The 18,009-nt window shown below is 38.5% G+C and overlaps 1 protein-coding gene across 1 annotated transcript in view; it reads left to right on the top strand.

The window, feature by feature from the left end:
- The window catches only part of srgap3 (SLIT-ROBO Rho GTPase activating protein 3), a 57,409-nt gene extending 46,093 nt beyond the window's left edge, over positions 1-11,316 (top strand). The window contains exons 13-22 of the mRNA XM_040159423.1: positions 4-64; positions 687-764; positions 882-1,016; positions 1,542-1,647; positions 2,449-2,676; positions 3,071-3,144; positions 5,193-5,373; positions 5,604-5,753; positions 5,849-6,164; positions 7,624-11,316. Of these exons, the coding sequence (XP_040015357.1) occupies positions 4-64; positions 687-764; positions 882-1,016; positions 1,542-1,647; positions 2,449-2,676; positions 3,071-3,144; positions 5,193-5,373; positions 5,604-5,753; positions 5,849-6,164; positions 7,624-8,070 (1,776 nt within the window). The 3' untranslated portion in view covers positions 8,071-11,316. The remainder of the gene's footprint in view (positions 1-3; positions 65-686; positions 765-881; positions 1,017-1,541; positions 1,648-2,448; positions 2,677-3,070; positions 3,145-5,192; positions 5,374-5,603; positions 5,754-5,848; positions 6,165-7,623) is intronic.
- The last annotated feature ends 6,693 nt before the right edge of the window (positions 11,317-18,009 follow it).

The following is an 18,009-nucleotide window of genomic DNA, read 5'->3' on the forward strand; positions in this document are numbered from 1 at the left end:
CAGGATTCAGGTCAACCAATTCCACTTGTTGTCGAAAGCTGTATCCGATACATCAATTTATACGGTGAGTCTCACATCCTGTTGCTTTGGCTACTACTTCTGAGTGAAAGGGCAGAAAAAGGAAGCAAACTATGAACACCTTTGAAAACTCCATACTCCTCATACGAAGTGACAGCAGCTATTGGACGAGGCAATCTATTTCCACAAATAGCCACAGGCACAGAGACTGACCTCCTCTGCCCTGCACCTCAGTCTCTGAGGCGCTCAGCTGTCTGCCAGCAATTTGACAAGCTCATAACAATAGATCACACAGGGAGAATTTTGAAAGACCAGTTGGTCTTTGTTACTCCCTTCAGCCACCCTCCCACCCTTTTTAAAACTCCTCCCTGTCTACCTTCACATCTGTCTTCAGCTCTTTGCTGTAGCCTGGAGGTCTTTCCCCTGGATCTGGACCTAATGAAACTCCAGAAAACTGATTAGGAGCCCTCTAACTGAAACCATATGCTGCAGCCTCACTGAGGGGCCCTCTCCTGGAAAAATACGCATCTCCCTTTATGACTAGATTACATTTCCTGCTCTGTGTTATGTGTTTCCAGTGGGCTTTCACAAAGCTGGCACTGGGGTTTGGAGATAATGGTAGCTAGCGTAACTCTGAACCAGTAAATTCTGGGTTGTGTTTCTTTCAGGGTTGCAGCAGCAAGGCATATTTCGTGTGCCGGGATCACAGGTGGAGGTCAATGATATTAAAAACTCATTTGAGAGAGGTGAGTCAAAAACAGATGGTTTTCATTTCAACAATACGTAAACAGGTTGAAACCCATTTGACACACTTCAGCACACAAATACCGCCACTGAAAGCACACATATTTTTCTTAAATCAGGTGAAGATCCCTTGATTGATGACCAGAACGAGCATGATATTAACTCAGTGGCAGGGGTGCTGAAGCTGTATTTCAGAGGACTGGAGAACCCTCTCTTCCCAAAGGAGCGGTTCCTGGACTTCATCTCCACCATCAGTGAGTCACGCACAGCAGAAAGCATTCAAAGCAGTCACCGTTGTGAGTGGACTGGTCAAGCAGAAAAGAGAAAACACACCTTGCAGTTTCTTAGACAATCAGCCTTACTGTGGAAGAGAAAGGCATGCAGTGCAGCAGATGGAAGCATTCTTAATACCAGGGAACTCTGCCTGATATTTAACAAGAAAGCGAATAGGAAGGGGGCCACATCAGTTTGCCATATACAAGTTCCCCTCCATTTCTAATGGTTTCGATCACTCTGCTTGCCTTAGGGGTCTGATGAAAGGCAAGAGGGGGGATCTATTAAAGTGTCAAATATCAGTTTTCAGAGTCTTGTTTGCCTTTTGCTTCAGCATCGTAGCCTCACTTTGATCAATCATCCATCTTAGAGTCTGGTTTTCACTGTATTTTAGTGGACAGTGTTGTTATAGGCTCAGTGCCCATATACAGAACCAGAACATTTAAAAGCTATATTTGTCTCCTGTTTGTCACAGTGTAAACCAGTCTCTTTCTTCTGTGTTTCAGAACTGGAGTCTGGAGCTGAGAGAGCACATCACATCCAGCAAATTATTGTGACTCTTCCTCGGACCATCATAATCGTCATGAGATACCTATTTGCTTTTCTCAATCAGTGAGTTTGTGCTGATTCTCATTACATCCCATTCTTTGCATAATCACCAGAGATGTTATGACATTGAATCTTACCTTACATGTACATGTAGAGTAATTCTATAGGGGGAAATTTTGAATATATTGAATATCGGACGACAAACAAAATAGCTACAGTCAGGTGGCAAGTCAAGGTCCAAAAATATATTTAAAAAAGAACAACCTGCTATTTATTGCTTCATCTGTCTGCAGTGTGTTTAGAATTTATTTAGAGCCTCATAAACTCATGCCTCACTGAAGTAGTATACCTGTCCTCTGATAATGGATGTTACTAATGCTCATTTTACTGGGTTTGCATGCAGCACAATGAGTTTGATTTCATACCCCAGATTTCACTCTGCTCTTCTCTACCACCTTCTTTGTTCTAGCTGTTCCAGCTGTGGCTTCCTTTTTTAGCCTCAGCTTGTTGATAAAATGCAAAGACTGATTATGACTACCTCTTGCAGCACTGAGTGATTTAGTTACCAAGAGCAAGTTGTGGCATGTGCTTTCTAAGTTGATTTGTTGAAGGGGATGACTAATCAGAGGGCCCTCCAAGTATATGTCTTACTAAGCTGTGCAATGAAGTATGTAATAATTTCTGTCAAAACTGAATTCACTTGAAGCCACTGGCTGTGTAAGAGACGTAGCAGTTAGCTTTCAGACATTAATGAATCGATTCAAAAACAAACTGTAAACAAAAGTGCAAGCGAACTGATAAATACATCTTTTAATACACATAATACACAGGGAAAAAAATGAACAATGCTGTCCTGTCCCTCAGTCTCTCCCAGTACAGTGATGAGAACATGATGGATCCATACAACTTAGCTATCTGCTTTGGTCCAACCCTGATGCCCATCCCAGACGGCCAGGATCCTGTAGCGTGCCAGGCACATGTTAACGAGGTCATCAAGACCATCATCATCCACAATGAAGTCATCTTTCCCAGTCAACGTGAGCTTGATGGCCCAGTGTATGAGAAGTGCATGACTGGGGGGGAGGAGTACTGGTGAGTATTGGCTAGACCAGGTGGTAAACATGTAATATTATTATTATTATAGCTTTTAAAATCTTTTTTAATCTAGTTTTTATTTCAATCTATTATGGTCTACACTTCTTCTAGCTTATTATTGGCATATCAGTCATCTGTGTGGCACTTTGAATTGCACTAAACAGTGTGAAAACTGCTATACAAAAAAGTTTGATTGATTGATGTAATTAATGGACAATTATGGTGAGTATGCATTCCTGTCAACTCTGATATGTATTGAGTGTAAGAGGGAACTGTAACATTTTATCAGCTAATCACCTCCTTAACCATGCTTATTGTTCATAGAGCAAATATTTGTCATGCTCCAGTGTCTACATATAAGTGACTTTTCACTTTCCATGTGTTCCTGCAGTGACAGCCCTCACAGTGAACCAGGAACTATTGACGAGGCTGACAATGGAACTGAACCACACACCAGCGATGAAGGTCTGTAAATCATGTTAGTCATTTTTCATCTATATTTATGAAGGAGCTATGTTATTATCCGGGTATGTTTTTGGCTATGCTAGCAGCATGGCTCTAGGGATGGCAATACTGGCCTGTCAGTTGCTCCACCACTTTGGTCCAGGCTGAAATATTACAGCAAAATAATTGCAATGAAATTTGGTACAGATATTCAGGGTCCCCATAGGATGAATCATACTGACTTAGGTAATCTCCTGAATTTAGCCTCTAGCACCATCCTCATGTCAAAATTTTAATTTTGCAATACTTTGGTTTATGACCAAATACCTGCAAAACTAACAACATTCTCATCATCCTCAGCTGTTCTTTGTGTGCTTAAATACAGTGTAACAGAACTGCTAGCATGGCTGTAGACTCCCGCTGGCCATTTGTTCTGATTTACTGCATCTAATGTTAGCAGCCATGCAAACTTTGGATCTAGCCTGTGCGCTCTGTAGCCAAGATCAGCGCCAGGAGTAGGAGTTACCACTGTTTTCTCTGATAATATACAATAACACTCGTTACAACAAGCAATTGAGTTTACACACAAAAGTATCAGAAAAGCTCTAGTTATAAAGATGGAAATTCTACTGTTATGTCAGAGATAAATATGAAAAAAAAACTTTTTTGATACATCCTACTGCCTAGTTGTTTGATCATTTAAAGAGAAGCATATCAAAGTACTTCACATCTTTGCAATTAGTATTAAATGGATTTCACATGATAATATGTATGATGTGATATTAGAAGTCTTTGTGGATGAGGAAACCTTAAGTACAGACTAACCTTTTTTATTAAGTGCTTTTGACTGAGAGGTGAGCGAGGTTTGCGCTGCAACAGCTTATGATCACAAAGGCTTATGTGATGTTTGAAGCTGAAGGCAAGTTGAGTGAACAGTGTTGGCATGCAGCAATGCCTCTTTGATCCATCTTTTTCTGTGTGTGTGTGTCTTCTGTCTCTCTCCCTCCTCCCCCGTTCACTCTTTGTTCAGCGTTAGTCAGCACTTCTCCTGGGACTTTCTCCTTTGTGCAGTATTTCCCCATTTCTCCCCTGAGCTTTGAATAAATAACTGGACCAGACTCAAATGGCAAAACACGAGTAATACATAGAATAATCTTGCCTGTGCCATCAGTGGAGAGTGAACAAACAGGTCTATGAAGTATGAAGTATGTTCGGTCAGACTGGGGTAACCCTCACACAGGTTCACTGTGCTGTTGGCTTCGTCTGTAATGAGTGTTGAACCTTTCTCTCCTTTCTTGCTCTTACTTGAAAAAGAGAAAAAACGCTGATGGCCTGCGGTAGGTTCTGCTCTCCCTGGCCTTACTACTGAGTCTTATTCAACATTATAAACTCTGGTGTTGCACTGTAGTGTCTGTAGTCAGTTAAGTGCATGTTCTCTGGCAAAAGTTCAGTTTTCGTGGAAGAAAAAAAAGTTGATGTTGTTTTATTAAGAACAAATCAGCCAAGCTGTGATGACGGTAACTTTTCTCTTTTCATTACTACATAATAGAAACCAAATTTGAACAAAGCTGCTTTTTAACCTTATTGTCTCTAACTATAACTGTCCTCTTTAACATCATTAAACTCATCTGGTGAGTCTTCAAAATAAAAGTGGCGGGGACTTTTCTTTGAATGGGAGTTGATTGACGTTAACTATAGAGTTTACGATGACTGACCCCTGCTAGTTGCCCTATTTAAATTCACTGCAGACATGTCTTTTCAGTTTCAGGCAAAAAACTGCTTTATTAATTAGACTTGTCTCACTCTAAAAGAGAGGTACTGAGTTTAACCTTTTAACATAATGTCTTGGATCAAAGAAATCATGTAAATGTAGAAAAGATTGAATTAGAAACACATATCCAAGCTCTCTAAAGTTTTTATTATTGTGTGTTTTAGTACTATCTGTACTTGTTAATAACCTTCAATATGACCAGAGCCTTGTCGTAGTTTATTAAGCAATTTGTTAAGCTTTTTTCTCATGGGTTTTTTTGGGTTTTTGTTTTTTTTTTGTGTCTATTTATGTTTTTTAGAGGTTGAACAGATTGAAGCCATTGCCAAGTTTGACTATGTGGGACGTAGTCCCAGGGAGCTGTCCTTCAAGAAGGGAGCCTCTCTTCTTCTGTATCACAGAGCTTCTGAAGACTGGTGGGAGGGCCGTCATAATGGTGTTGATGGTCTCATCCCACATCAGTACATTGTAGTACAAGACCTGTGAGTAACAGCTGAATGGATTTTAAGAGGGGTTACTATTATCAGTAGTTCCCTTTGTGATCCTAATACCTTTTTGAGAGGTTAGTTACTGAACTTGAGTGACTTACTGCTCAATAAACTTACACTAACTTAAGAAGTCTCAATATTATATCACAAAATTTAATGAAAAATTGTAGGTGTAAATGTGCTTCACATGCATATGTTGACCACCACTGTCTCTTCTCTTTCAGTGATGATGCTTTCTCAGATAACCTCAGCCAGAAAGCAGATAGTGAAGCGAGCAGTGGACCGTTGCTGGATGATAAGGGTTCATCTAAAAATGATGCCCCATCACCATGCGAACAATCACCTGATTACAACTTTGGAGGAGTCATGGGGAGGTAGATGCTATTCAGAATAAACACCTTTCTTCTTTTAAAAGTTTGTTCTTTTGAGGAAATTTCTTGTTTGGGACTAAAATGATCCCTTTACATAGGGTAAGGTTAAGGTCAGATGGAGCTGCAATCCCACGTCACCGGAGCACTACAGACACCCACAGTCCAACTAGAGTTACTGACACTCCGCCACGAGCTGCAGCCTGTCCCAGCAGCCCCCACAAGGTGTCTATAAGCAAGGGCCGTATTGAGAGCCCAGAAAAGAGGCGCCTCGGTACCTTTGGCAGTGCAGGAAGCATCAACTACTCGGACAGGAAGGCCTATCCTGAGGGCCACCCACTGAGACCAGTGCCAGGGGCCACTCGTCACAGCAGCCTCGGGGACCACAAATCACTGGAGACTGAGGCTCTGGCTGAGGTGAGATTTTGTCATCAACCCGTGACCGTTTCAATATTTTTACTCACTGGCTTTCATAACCTGAATGTGTGTGACTTGAGGTTCGCTGGACTGTTTTCTGTTGTACTTTATACCATAAAGTGCACAAATCTGTTAGTCCGTCTGTGATCCAGCTATCTGTCCATCCACACATCATTTAACTGCAATTCTGGAGTTTGTGTTGTTGAAAATATGAAGTAATTATTGACAGTAAGCAATAATAACCTCTACTATTATGTCAGTGATGTTTTATAGGTGTGAAATTTCAGATAGAAGCAAAACAGATGGGGAAAAGAATGGTGCTATCATGGTGATATCAAGAAAAAGAATCTGTCTCTTTCGGGATTATTTGTTCATATATTTCTGTTTGTTGACTCTGTGTTTTCAGTGCCATCATATAAAGTTTCAGACAATTATAGCATATAAACAGATTGGGTAAGTTTGGTAGAACAGAGCTAGACCCCCTGCTGTAGCTGTCAATCTGAGAGCAGCAGCTGGGACCTGCAGTAAATGTTAGGGCCAGACTGCAGCAGGGTGACAGACAACCTTAAAGGAGACAGAGGCCTGAAACTGAATAACAACTCCTTGTCAGCTAATGACTGCAGCCATTAGGTCCAAACACAATCAAACAAAATGTTCAGTTTGTACTTTAACTTGACTACAAAAGGCTCTGATTGGTCATCTCAAAATGGTATATAGTATACTGAATAAAAAGTTATAAAAAGTAACTTACGTTTCATTTCTAAGTATGTAAACAAACATACAAGACGGTTTATCTAAAATCTCACTCTTTCCTGAGCAAAACGTTTTGGATAACTGATGAAGCAGCCCAGTGGAATAACATAAAGGACCATGCCAGTGGTTTAGCATGTTTTAGCCCATTTATTGCAAATCGCGTATACTTCACATCACAACATACCATTTTGCAAACCATACTGTCGTGTTAATGAAATTTGGATGTCCTTTGTTCACCATTCCAAGTATCCGTTCACATGAAGATCAGTTAAAGGGCTCTTGAAAATTGCTTTAGTTGTGTTGAATGCAACATCAAGCATGCATTTATTTTTGTCAAAAGTTACACAATTGATGTGAGTCAATGCAGTGCAGACCTTTCAAATCAACCTCAGATGAAACTGTACTGAAGTGCAACAATAATGTAACAATAACAAGAGTTATTGTAGACTTGATGCTCGGTGTGATGGATTACACAACATAAGCACACATAAAGAGTCTGCTAATTTATTTTTGTACAAAACAGAAGTGAATGTCGAAAGAATATATGAAACCATCTCAAAATGCCTGCTTTTATAACTTGCGAACACATTGGCTTGGTCCGTTAAGTGTCTTACTTAAATGCATTATGTCTCACTATGTGACATACTCCACTCACCTGCCTGTTACTATTGTTCTATTCTCCTAATCGTCATCTCTCCTCTACTAGGACATTGAGAAGACCATGACTACAGCGCTCCACGAGCTACGTGAGCTGGAGCGACAGAATACTGTTAAGCAGGCTCCTGATGTGGTCTTGGACACCCTGGAGCCCATGAAAAACCCGGTTAGCTCTGAGCCCGGCAGTCCACTGCATACTATCATGATCCGTGATCCAGATGCAGCCATGCGCCGCAGCAGCAGCTCCACCTCTGAGATGATGACCACGTTCAAACCTGCTCTCTCCGCCCGGCTGGCTGGGGCTCAGCTACGCCCCCCACCCATGAGACCAGTGCGCCCTCCTCCAACGCAGCACCGCTCGAGCAGCTCCAGCTCTTCAGGAGTCGGAAGCCCTGCTGTAACTCCCACTGAGAAGATGTTTCCAAGTAACAATACAGCTACCGGTTCTAATATGAATATGTCCAGTGATGCTGGGGATAAGTCTGGTACCATGTAGCAAAGGTGGAATCTTCTAGATGGGAAGGTTGTAAAGCTTTCCAAGTGAGGGGAAAGCTTGTGGAAATGGGTGCAGATGTGTGAAAAGCAGATACAGACATTTTACTCTGTTTTCTGCCTGACTTAATTCATATATATATTCAGGAAGCTCCTGAAGCGAGCTGACAGTATGTTACCATGGTGATAAAGCAGTGGAAGAAGCTGTAGAGGTGTGATAACATAAAGCTCAACTCTCTTTGAAACCTGATTTAATGTGTATAAGAATACATGTATTTCAGTTTTACCTCAATTTCAACAAAAGTCTGTGGCCATGTTCTCGTTTCAGAGATACATTGAATGCAAGTGAAGCAATACTTGTGTGAAATTTGGTATTAGTTTCTACCCCGCACACGCTGTCCAGCTGATGTTTCAGTCACTTCCTTCTGATGTGTAGGAAACACCTCATCTGGACCAGTGTAGACATTCAGGCTAAAATACCATGTCTATTTATCACTGAGGTCATAGGCCTTATGGCTGTACATACAAACTTACTTGAAGTTGCCATGCTCTCTGTTTCTACTATAATTCAGTGGATGTTCAGCAAATTAACAACATAGTGACATTATATACTTCTGCATGCAGGGTTTGGAGAAAATAAGGGAAGCATTAAAGACTTCCATCATTGAGAGAACATTCATAATGATACAGAGTTTTCTCGTGTTCATTGTAAGAATAAAATATTAGTTTGAAACCTAATTTTCAATGATGAAAAAATAACAAGATTCAGATGTTCATATACACGTAACAGTAATACATTTGGACCTTAAAGTGTTATATTTTAGATTATGCCATGTGTGTGGCTATCGGTACTCTAGATGTTGTACCTCAAGTCATCCTGTCCACTGCTAAAGGTAAAAGCATCCTGGCATCCTCTACCATAACGGGCAGTAGGCAGACCCAACGTGGCTGTTTCCATGTTTTTTTTCTACGTCCTGTATAGGAAATGCAGATAACTAATGCATCAAACTAATGTAGGAATCCTGTGGTAAACTTGTACATAATATATAGTTAGTAATTTTTTAAGTGTTAATCTTGTACAGGCTAATACAAAAAAGGCAAAGGGTTGATGTGAATGGCACTTGTAAATTAACATAAAATACCTTTTTATCATCTTCCGTAAACTACAAGCATATTCTTTGGCTGTGTAAGATGTAGTTCAAATCATTTACCTTGTACTGTGTGTTTAGAATGCATTTGGTAATTGTACTGTAGAAAACTGATTGCTGTTGAACAGACCTCAAAGGCTGAATAAATGTTTTCTCCATTATGTTTTTGACACATTTGCCCATTTTCACATAGTGCATAAAACTTAAAACTGTTTCCTGTTGAAGACTGATTTGGGTGGTTTTATTATTGAATAAGAATCACTGAAAACTACCCTTTGACAGTTCCTCTTTCATATTTAAGATGCAATGCTCCCCCATAGGGACCTGAGCATGCATGTTGTGATATACTGTTATCAAAGCCGTTTCCTTTCTTCCTTCCTTTTCCTCATCTGTGCTGATAGATACAGTTATGCTCAGACTGTAGTCTATTTCTTGTTTTGTTAGAGGAAAACTAAATAATAAAATTTCAGTGCTGTACCTCTTGTCATTCTGACAGCTGACACCTTGTTATCCACATCCCAAACAGCTGGCTCTGTTCTGCATGTTTTGCGCTGTAATGTCTGACTCATATTATGCAGCAGTTAAGCAATGGCTTTATGTGGTGCCTTGCCTTGGTAAAATGCACAAATAATTTCAGTATTGGACTTTTTTTTTTAATGAAATGGGCCTTAACATTAATGGGGATTGGGAATGATGAATTAAGCAGTTGCTAAAATAGAAGTGAAAGAGAGAACTAACGATGCTTGACTGAGCAAAAGGAAACTTAAATATATTAGCATGTAAACCAGGCACTGATCCCTATCTCAACTCTGAAGTCAATCTGTGCATTCTGCAGTGTTACTGAGACACATGCTGTAAATTGAAAATATTTGCTTGTGGTCATTGTATTGTTTGCGTTTTATTTGTCACGGACAGATATATAAATATCCACAGTGTGAGGATTCTTAAGAATGGAGAGCCCTTACAGCCAGAAAAAGGCCATACAGCATTTGAAGTCATACGGCGCTGTCACATCCTCTGCTGGTTCCTGCTGGTATTGCTTCTTGCGATGAGCCAGTGGACAACGTCACCTCATGTGGGCATTATGACTATGATGTGGAGCTGATATTACAATCACCTGGTTCATCCATTTAGTTCGTCTTGTCCGTCCTGGTTACAGTTTGCACCTGTTGAAAGCTATGAAGATAAAAGCATATGTTTATTAAAATATGAAGAAAGCACACAATTTCAAAAGTTGAAATTATCATCATTATATTTAACTAGACTGTTTTTTTTTTTTAATTTATAAAATGTAAGTGAAGCAGAACATTTGAGTGCCTTTTGTGCACAACATCAGTTTTTATTGGACTTTTGTATTTACTTTTTTAACTGTAATATGTCGTCTATTAGTTGTCATGTTTATTATAAACTGATGTTGCTTTTTTATCTTTACTTTCTATTGCTACTCACCTGTCAAACCACCATAAGGAGTACATTGTTAAAGATATTCTTCTCTTGAATTACACAGCAATTACCATGAACTGCTCATCTGTGTTTGGATGATCCTTGAGGAATAGGAGTTATGAAAACTACTGTACACACAATCTACTGTTAAAGTTCAGTAGAATCATCTCAGAATATTTCTTTCATCTTATTGTTTTCCCTGTGAACTGCCTGTGCTGTGGTTGAGCCGTAACTCTTGTCATTTAGCTCCTTCCCTTTCAAAGAAAAATCAGTTCAGTATTGTTGGCAACAGCAGGACTGATATGGAACCTCTACATGTGGAGGTTATAAGGCACTTGGTGCACTCTTGTTTTCCCTACATGTGATGTTACACGGACATTTTCTTTCCTGGAATGTATGCTGAAATGGGTAACACTGTTTGTCTGCTGACATGAGAGGAGATTAGGTTGATAGTCAAAAAGAACATTGCAGTGAGAGAGCAGAATAAGCACCTGTTATCTTGTCGGGACTGGAGTGTGAGTTTCTGTCACACTGTTTACCTTCTCTTTAATTGTTTGTCTAGTGATGCTGTTTGTTGATGAGTGTCTGGTTGGTTGAAACCCTGTGATGTAATGTACACCATACCACTGACTGGATGTTGAAAACCCCTGCGTCCAAATAAAACCATTATTGCTCTGTGATCTGGATATTCTGAATGATTTGTTTTTGATTTGTGATGTTGAAAAGACTCCGAACCAGTTGTGAACAAAAGGTGAAGTATATTTGTTACTTTAACAGCTCTAAATACTTCTTTCACCACTGGTTTCCGTGTGTAAAAATCGAAAGAAAGGGAGACAGATGGAGGAAGAGTTTTTAAACTTTACTGTGCATCTTTAATTTGGACTAAAGTCACAATAGGGCAAAGCAAGGTGAGGCAAATTTGTTTGTGTAGCACATTTCAACAACAACGCAATTCAAAGTGAATTACGTAAGACATAAAAATGCATCAAGAAAAGATATAAAAGAAACACAAGTCATTATGAAAAGACCATGAACACTTTAAAAAGTATAAAATAAAATAAAAGATAAAAATAGGCTGGAACTGAAAAAAATCTTTTGGATGAACAGGTGAATAAAAGTTGCAGTTCAGCTACGGTGCAGTGTACGTGCATGTATGATTAGTACCATACGTAACTTCCTTTTAACGTGAAAGGCTGTAGCAAACAAAAAAGTTCAATTTAAAAGGAGGAGATACAAATGAAGTGAATCATATACAAAATCATAGGGGAAAAATAACTGACAGAGTCTGTAGTTCTTTCTGTGGCCACAGGATGGAGAAATTGCAGCGGAGAATGTGTCTGATGAACATGAACTTTACATGTCGAATGTGTAGTCAGCACTCTGTTGATAAGTCTGTAAGGATCAGGAACGAGCCTTGTAGTGATGGCTACACAGCGAGCAGGGCTTCACATGAATTAGATGATTACATCGCCCTTTGAAATTGCTTTCCATTGGTCAGAGGGTGTTAAACTAGCAGCTCACACTGACGGAGCATAAACGAAATTCCATTTGTTGCACCTGAGAAACTCCTGTTAAAGAAGAACATGTCAAACAAACAACTGTGTTCCCATTTTTCATTAGTCTGGAAAGCAAACCACCTACTAACAAGCAAAGATCTACTTGACGTGTAAAATTAAAGTGATGTGTGTTAGGCTAGTAGACCTGACTAAAATAATGCAGGAGCAATTTTATTTTCTCAGATGTGTTTTTAAATCATAGTAATTATTGAGTTTTACCTTGAAGGAAATGTGTCTAATTGCAATATTAGAAAAAAACCCACAAACTATAATGTGTCTTCTTACAGAGAGTGACATGTGTTCAATATCAATTAACAACTTACATCATTATCACTTCATGACTAAGCACATCCTTAAATCTCTTGTTTGGTAATTACATTTTATGATAAACATTCAGGTTTTACAAATGATTTTGTTCCTTTCCCCCTCCCCCAGGGACAGTGAGCACCACGCCACACGTCCCTGCCGACCTTAGGCTCTATAAGACGAGGATGGCCAAACTCAGGACATGCATGGGTGTGATGGTTTTTATTCATGAAAATGTGGGTTTTGTACAGAGATAAACTAGCAAATGATCTAATACATTATATATTCTATTAAATTACTTGGAAAGAAAAGAAGAAGAGGAAAAACAAAATAAAGTGGCAAACAACAAATATATCTACAGTTACTTCTGCTGGCATGGAAATTGTTCTATGCCTCTCTAGAATGAGGCATGCTTCATCAATGAGGAATAGATGCTACAGCGGGTTTGAAAAATAAGTTGCATAAGTCTTCTCCAGTGGCCTAGTTTGGCTTATCTTCCATTTAAATTAATACACAGATGAGAGCAAACTCTTCAATAAAGAATAATTTCTTTGTGAGAGTCATAGTCTAGTGACGAGCTGCAGATTATTCATTTTCATAATAAGAATAAAATCATGTAAACAAATGGAAGTCAGGTTTTATTTATTCCAAGTGTTTCCATATTGTGTGAACTATTCCAAGGCGAAAATTGCAGGAAGCACATTTATATATATTTATAATACTGCACATTTTTACACTTTAACCTTCAGCTGACACACAAGCAAAGACATAATGTATGATGCCAGAATACTTAGAGTATAGTGTTATATACGTACAGTAGCACTTTAGATCATTAGTCGAGAACAGGGTCAACATGGCTGTAGGAGAACATTTTATTCGAATAATTTCTAATGAAATTTCAAATGGAGTTTGTTATGTAATCAGCAAGCAGACAAAAAACATAACCAAAGCCCAAAAATGCATAAGCAGAGCCAAGACAATGGTCTGTTAATCTCCTTTATTATCTGGGAATCTGGCCAAAATTTTAAGAAATTATTTCATGATGTTGTGTTGTTCTGAGGCAATACTTTGTTTAATAATGCAAACTATTGGCCCAGAACAAAGATATTCATATTACTATCGTAAGAAATAATTCCATCTCTGTTGTTCAAATTTGCTACATTGTCATCTGCACGACCTTATAATGCGACTTGTAACATGACTCTTTATCACAACATGGCTTTATTTAATAATTTCCTTGGTTTAAACTTACGTTTGATTTAGGCATTTAGGCTAAACACTTATCCCTAACAACTTCTAGGTAAGTGGGGGTTTAGTGCCTTGCTAAAGGATACTTTGGTAAGATGCAAAAATTTTGGAGGGACCAAACCAGGGAACTTCCAGTTGAAAGAAAGCCCAGACAACATCAAAATTTTTCCGACTGGAAAGAGACAAAAGATGAGAATATGATATGTGAAACATTTTTACTTTTCATATTTTGCCTGTCTCTGTGAGAGACAGCGATCACAGTGCTGCAGAGATCCCTAAAATATTTAATACTTTATGCTGTAAGGCAATCAATCATTTTACTTTGATGCATTTTCATAAAAAGCTCTGACACCACTCAGAGATCGGAACATCTTTTCAGTTGCTGTATATTTATGAAGCAAGTCACGTTCAGTCTTCATCAAGCATGAATGGACAGGAACTCGAACAATCATCGGACTTTCAAGGTTGTAACAGATGTCAATATGCCTCTGAATTCAGGGGAATTTACAGCTATGCCTGTATCTTTGATGTACAGGGATGCAGAAGGGTTTAAATTAAACCCAAAGACACGGAGCAAGTCGGCCTGGTTGTTTTCATTGTTCATGCATACCCTCTCACAAATCACAGGAAAGAGCACATGCCGAGCAACACATGCACATACAAGACGAATACAAATAACTCCTGTTGATATGCCAAGACAACACACACATGAAGAAAAATTGCACATTTAAGGTCTGAGATCTTATTGTTATTTGTTTATGGTGTAGGCATGCTCTTTTCGCAGTTGCATGCAGAATGTGGCTTTGCACTTACGACCGAATTTTGAAGTGAAGATTCTGAAGAACAGAGATGCCGACAGTTACAGTCAGCTTTCATCTTACGGCTATTTGTGGTTTAGGTGATTTTATCTGTTGTTAATACACCTATGATTAAATGTCTTATTGATTACTTCACTGAATCGCTATGGTTAATGCAGATGTTCCTGAAAAACCATTAAAATGATCCCAACCCAGTCATTCACAAGTTTAATAACTGAACACAGGTAAATCATAGACTGTAGTTTATTATTTTAACTTTACTGTATCGTGTACAAAATGTATAAATATTACAATACTGCTTGTTTTTTGAAATTCAAAGTGTTCTTCACAAGTGTCCTTGTGATGGACTAGGACAAGGTACCATGAACTGACAATTCTAACAGACATTTCATTGCCTCACAATAATCTCCCTCTGTCTCATCCTTTCTGTCACTAGCAACTATATACTGTCAGATATACACGTATATGAGCAGAAACACCAAAAACCCATCATACTAATTCATGGTCCACAGACTTTATATATTTTGAAGGTAAACACATATCAAATATAAAGTTAAATCGATCAAATTACAGTTATATTTGCTGTTGCTGTGAAAATTAGCATTAAAATTCAACCATCATTACTGATTGATTGAAAGTAATATGATGAGTTTAGTTTCTGGTTGTGGAGTAAATATCCTTTCTAGTGAAATTAATAGTCCATGGTTAACAACAAATTATAGAAATATTATTGTCCCACATTTTCAATTAAGTGACAAAGGCCCTTGGACCTCTGGGTAGAAAATTAATGTAACCTGTGTGATATGTTATGTAAATATAGACTATCAGCCTCTGTCAGTTATAGCCGCCTTGTTACAGTTGAGGAACTCAAGTTCAATTCAATTTAACTGCAGATAGCATTTCATGTCTCATGTATTGAATAATGTGAGTAAAGTACTGCGAATAATTAAAAAGTAGGCTTTTGAATATAATAGAATTTGTATAAAAACCAAGACACAAAACAGACTCATTGTTATCTAAAACATACTGTAGTAAACATGAAAGGCATTAAAACTAAAATGCATTAAAAAAAAAAACAGGAAAGGAGTGGCCACTAGATTTTAATTGCCATATTTTTGAGACTCAGGGTTTTGGAATGGAAATGCAAAAGGGGTTACTGCGGCCATTCGTCTCCTGCTAAATGAAACGGAGGCAAATTTTAACAATGTGGAAGCAAAACACGTATACCACATGAAAAATCAATTAAGAATTAATTACTGAAACAGAGCTCTGTCGTTAGCATCTTCAAGGACATCTGGCATGTTTATGTCCATTGTTCAACACCAGACACAATTCCGGCTTAATCTGTTTGCTCTATTTTCCCACAGCTACAGCCATTGTTGAGATACCAGACTGGTCCAGCCCTGTGCACTAGCTTACACAGGGCTGGATGGCTCACTTGCAAAGGGTCCCACTAGGTAGAGGTACACTATGTGGAGAAAAGATAATAGCTTAGCACAGATGAAGCAAAGCAAAGAACAGTCCTTTGTCTGAAACGTCTGCACTATGACATACATGGTGTCAAATACCCATCAAGGATCACACAGTTATTGTGTACATTTGAACCTCAGATTCACTTCAGCCTGTGGACTTTAATTTTTACCATGCTGTATCCCAGGATTTATGTTCTCATACAACTATTTTGCCTGAGCAAAATACCTTTTAGGGAAAGCATATTGCTGCCTGGATTAACTTTCCCATGGAAGCCCATTTTTCCCTGGGCATAAGAAAGTTATGAATATGCTACAGTGATCTTAAGGTATGTTTGTTGGCACTTGCTTTAGGTGCACGTTCAAGTGAAAAGGGCAATACAGATTTTCTCACTGTCTGTAGCAGCATACTCTCATCATCTGAAACATATTTCAATAGCAGCAACAGGCCACTATAAAGCTGCCTAAAATGATGAATCTGAAACCTCAGTTATGGTTTTCTTGATGTATTTCTTATGTGTGATGCTTGTTTTATTTCACGTCAAGTGCTACACATGCTACACTTATCCAAAGAAAAGCTGATCAAGATTTCCCCACAGCTTTCTGCCTCGTGTGACATGTTACTCTGCAGATGCTACGCTGGTTCAGGATTGTGCATAACGTCCAGAGCAGGGGTCTGTTGATGAGCTTCTTCAACCTAAAATCATAGACACATACACTGAGCTATTGCCTCTCAAAAGTTACGTAATAATCAAAAACTTTTCCACCTATCAAACAGCCCTATAATGTGCAAGAATTTGCCTCTCATATTGTGAAAGAAGCAAGATTCATAAAATGGAACTCAATTAATCAACTTCTGAGAACGAGGTACAGTAGTCCTTTATTTTTTAAGCCCTATTCCACTCAGAAATGTCTTTTGCTGGGTGTTAATTTACTTAGATGTTTGACCTTCGCTTTGCTGAATGATGTATGCGCAGAGTTTGTCAGAAGAAGGCTATTCTTACTTTCATCTGCTGACAAAGGAAAGTTTTCTCTGTGCTCACTTTAAATCTCAGTTCATCATACAAGATGATTTTGTGATATCAGAGCTACTGTGGTTTAGAAGGCAATCATGCTGCAATAGGCACCTTACATAAGTGTGACATGGAAACTTGAGGCCTCCAGCACACATATTTTCAGTGAAGTAGGAGACAACTTGTGTTCAGAAGTTAAATATTAAAAATGAAAAATATTTGCATTTTTATATTTTCTGGATTTTTCAATGAGGAAAAAGGAGTAGATGTAGAATATTTTTTTAACAAGTTAATGAAACTTTGTTTTTGTGTAAAAACATATCAAACACACGTTATTATTCAAAGCTGAGTATATGTACATATGTCTTAAAAACATGTCTGGAGGGGATCTTTAAGGTTTCACTAAATGAGAAAATCTAACTGCCTTTAATTGATTGTTTTTCAAGAAATAACAGTCTAAACCATTACCACTGCAACTGAACTTGAAAAAAGGGATTTAGGAATAATCAATAAAATGTTAAATATTAAGAAGATTTTGTTTTCGTTTGTTCTCTTAGAGTGACTGGAGTCAGCTCCGGGTGCACCAAAAGAATTCACTAGCACCGTCCCTGACTAGACATTTGTTTGATATTTTTCTATCATGGCAATGTGTTCTCCGTGTGAGGAGAGAGTTAGAAAGATGCACAGAGTAACCAAAAAAAAAAAAAAAATGATGACAAGTTCAGTCTAAAAAAATATCAAAAAACGCTTAATGTACTGTAGATAATCCTTAAACACACAGAATCAGAAATACAACTCTGCACTGAAAAAAACATTAAAAAATTCCACACTATAAGAGACCCAGCATAAATGACCTGCTAATGGGTTAAATCTGTAACACAATTCCTGAAAACCTGAGACAGTCTCGCCGGCATTTAGTACATCATGTCATCTTGCTAATAT

This window comes from Xiphias gladius, chromosome 21, assembly GCF_016859285.1.
Source record: "Xiphias gladius isolate SHS-SW01 ecotype Sanya breed wild chromosome 21, ASM1685928v1, whole genome shotgun sequence".
Taxonomy (NCBI): domain Eukaryota; kingdom Metazoa; phylum Chordata; class Actinopteri; order Istiophoriformes; family Xiphiidae; genus Xiphias; species Xiphias gladius.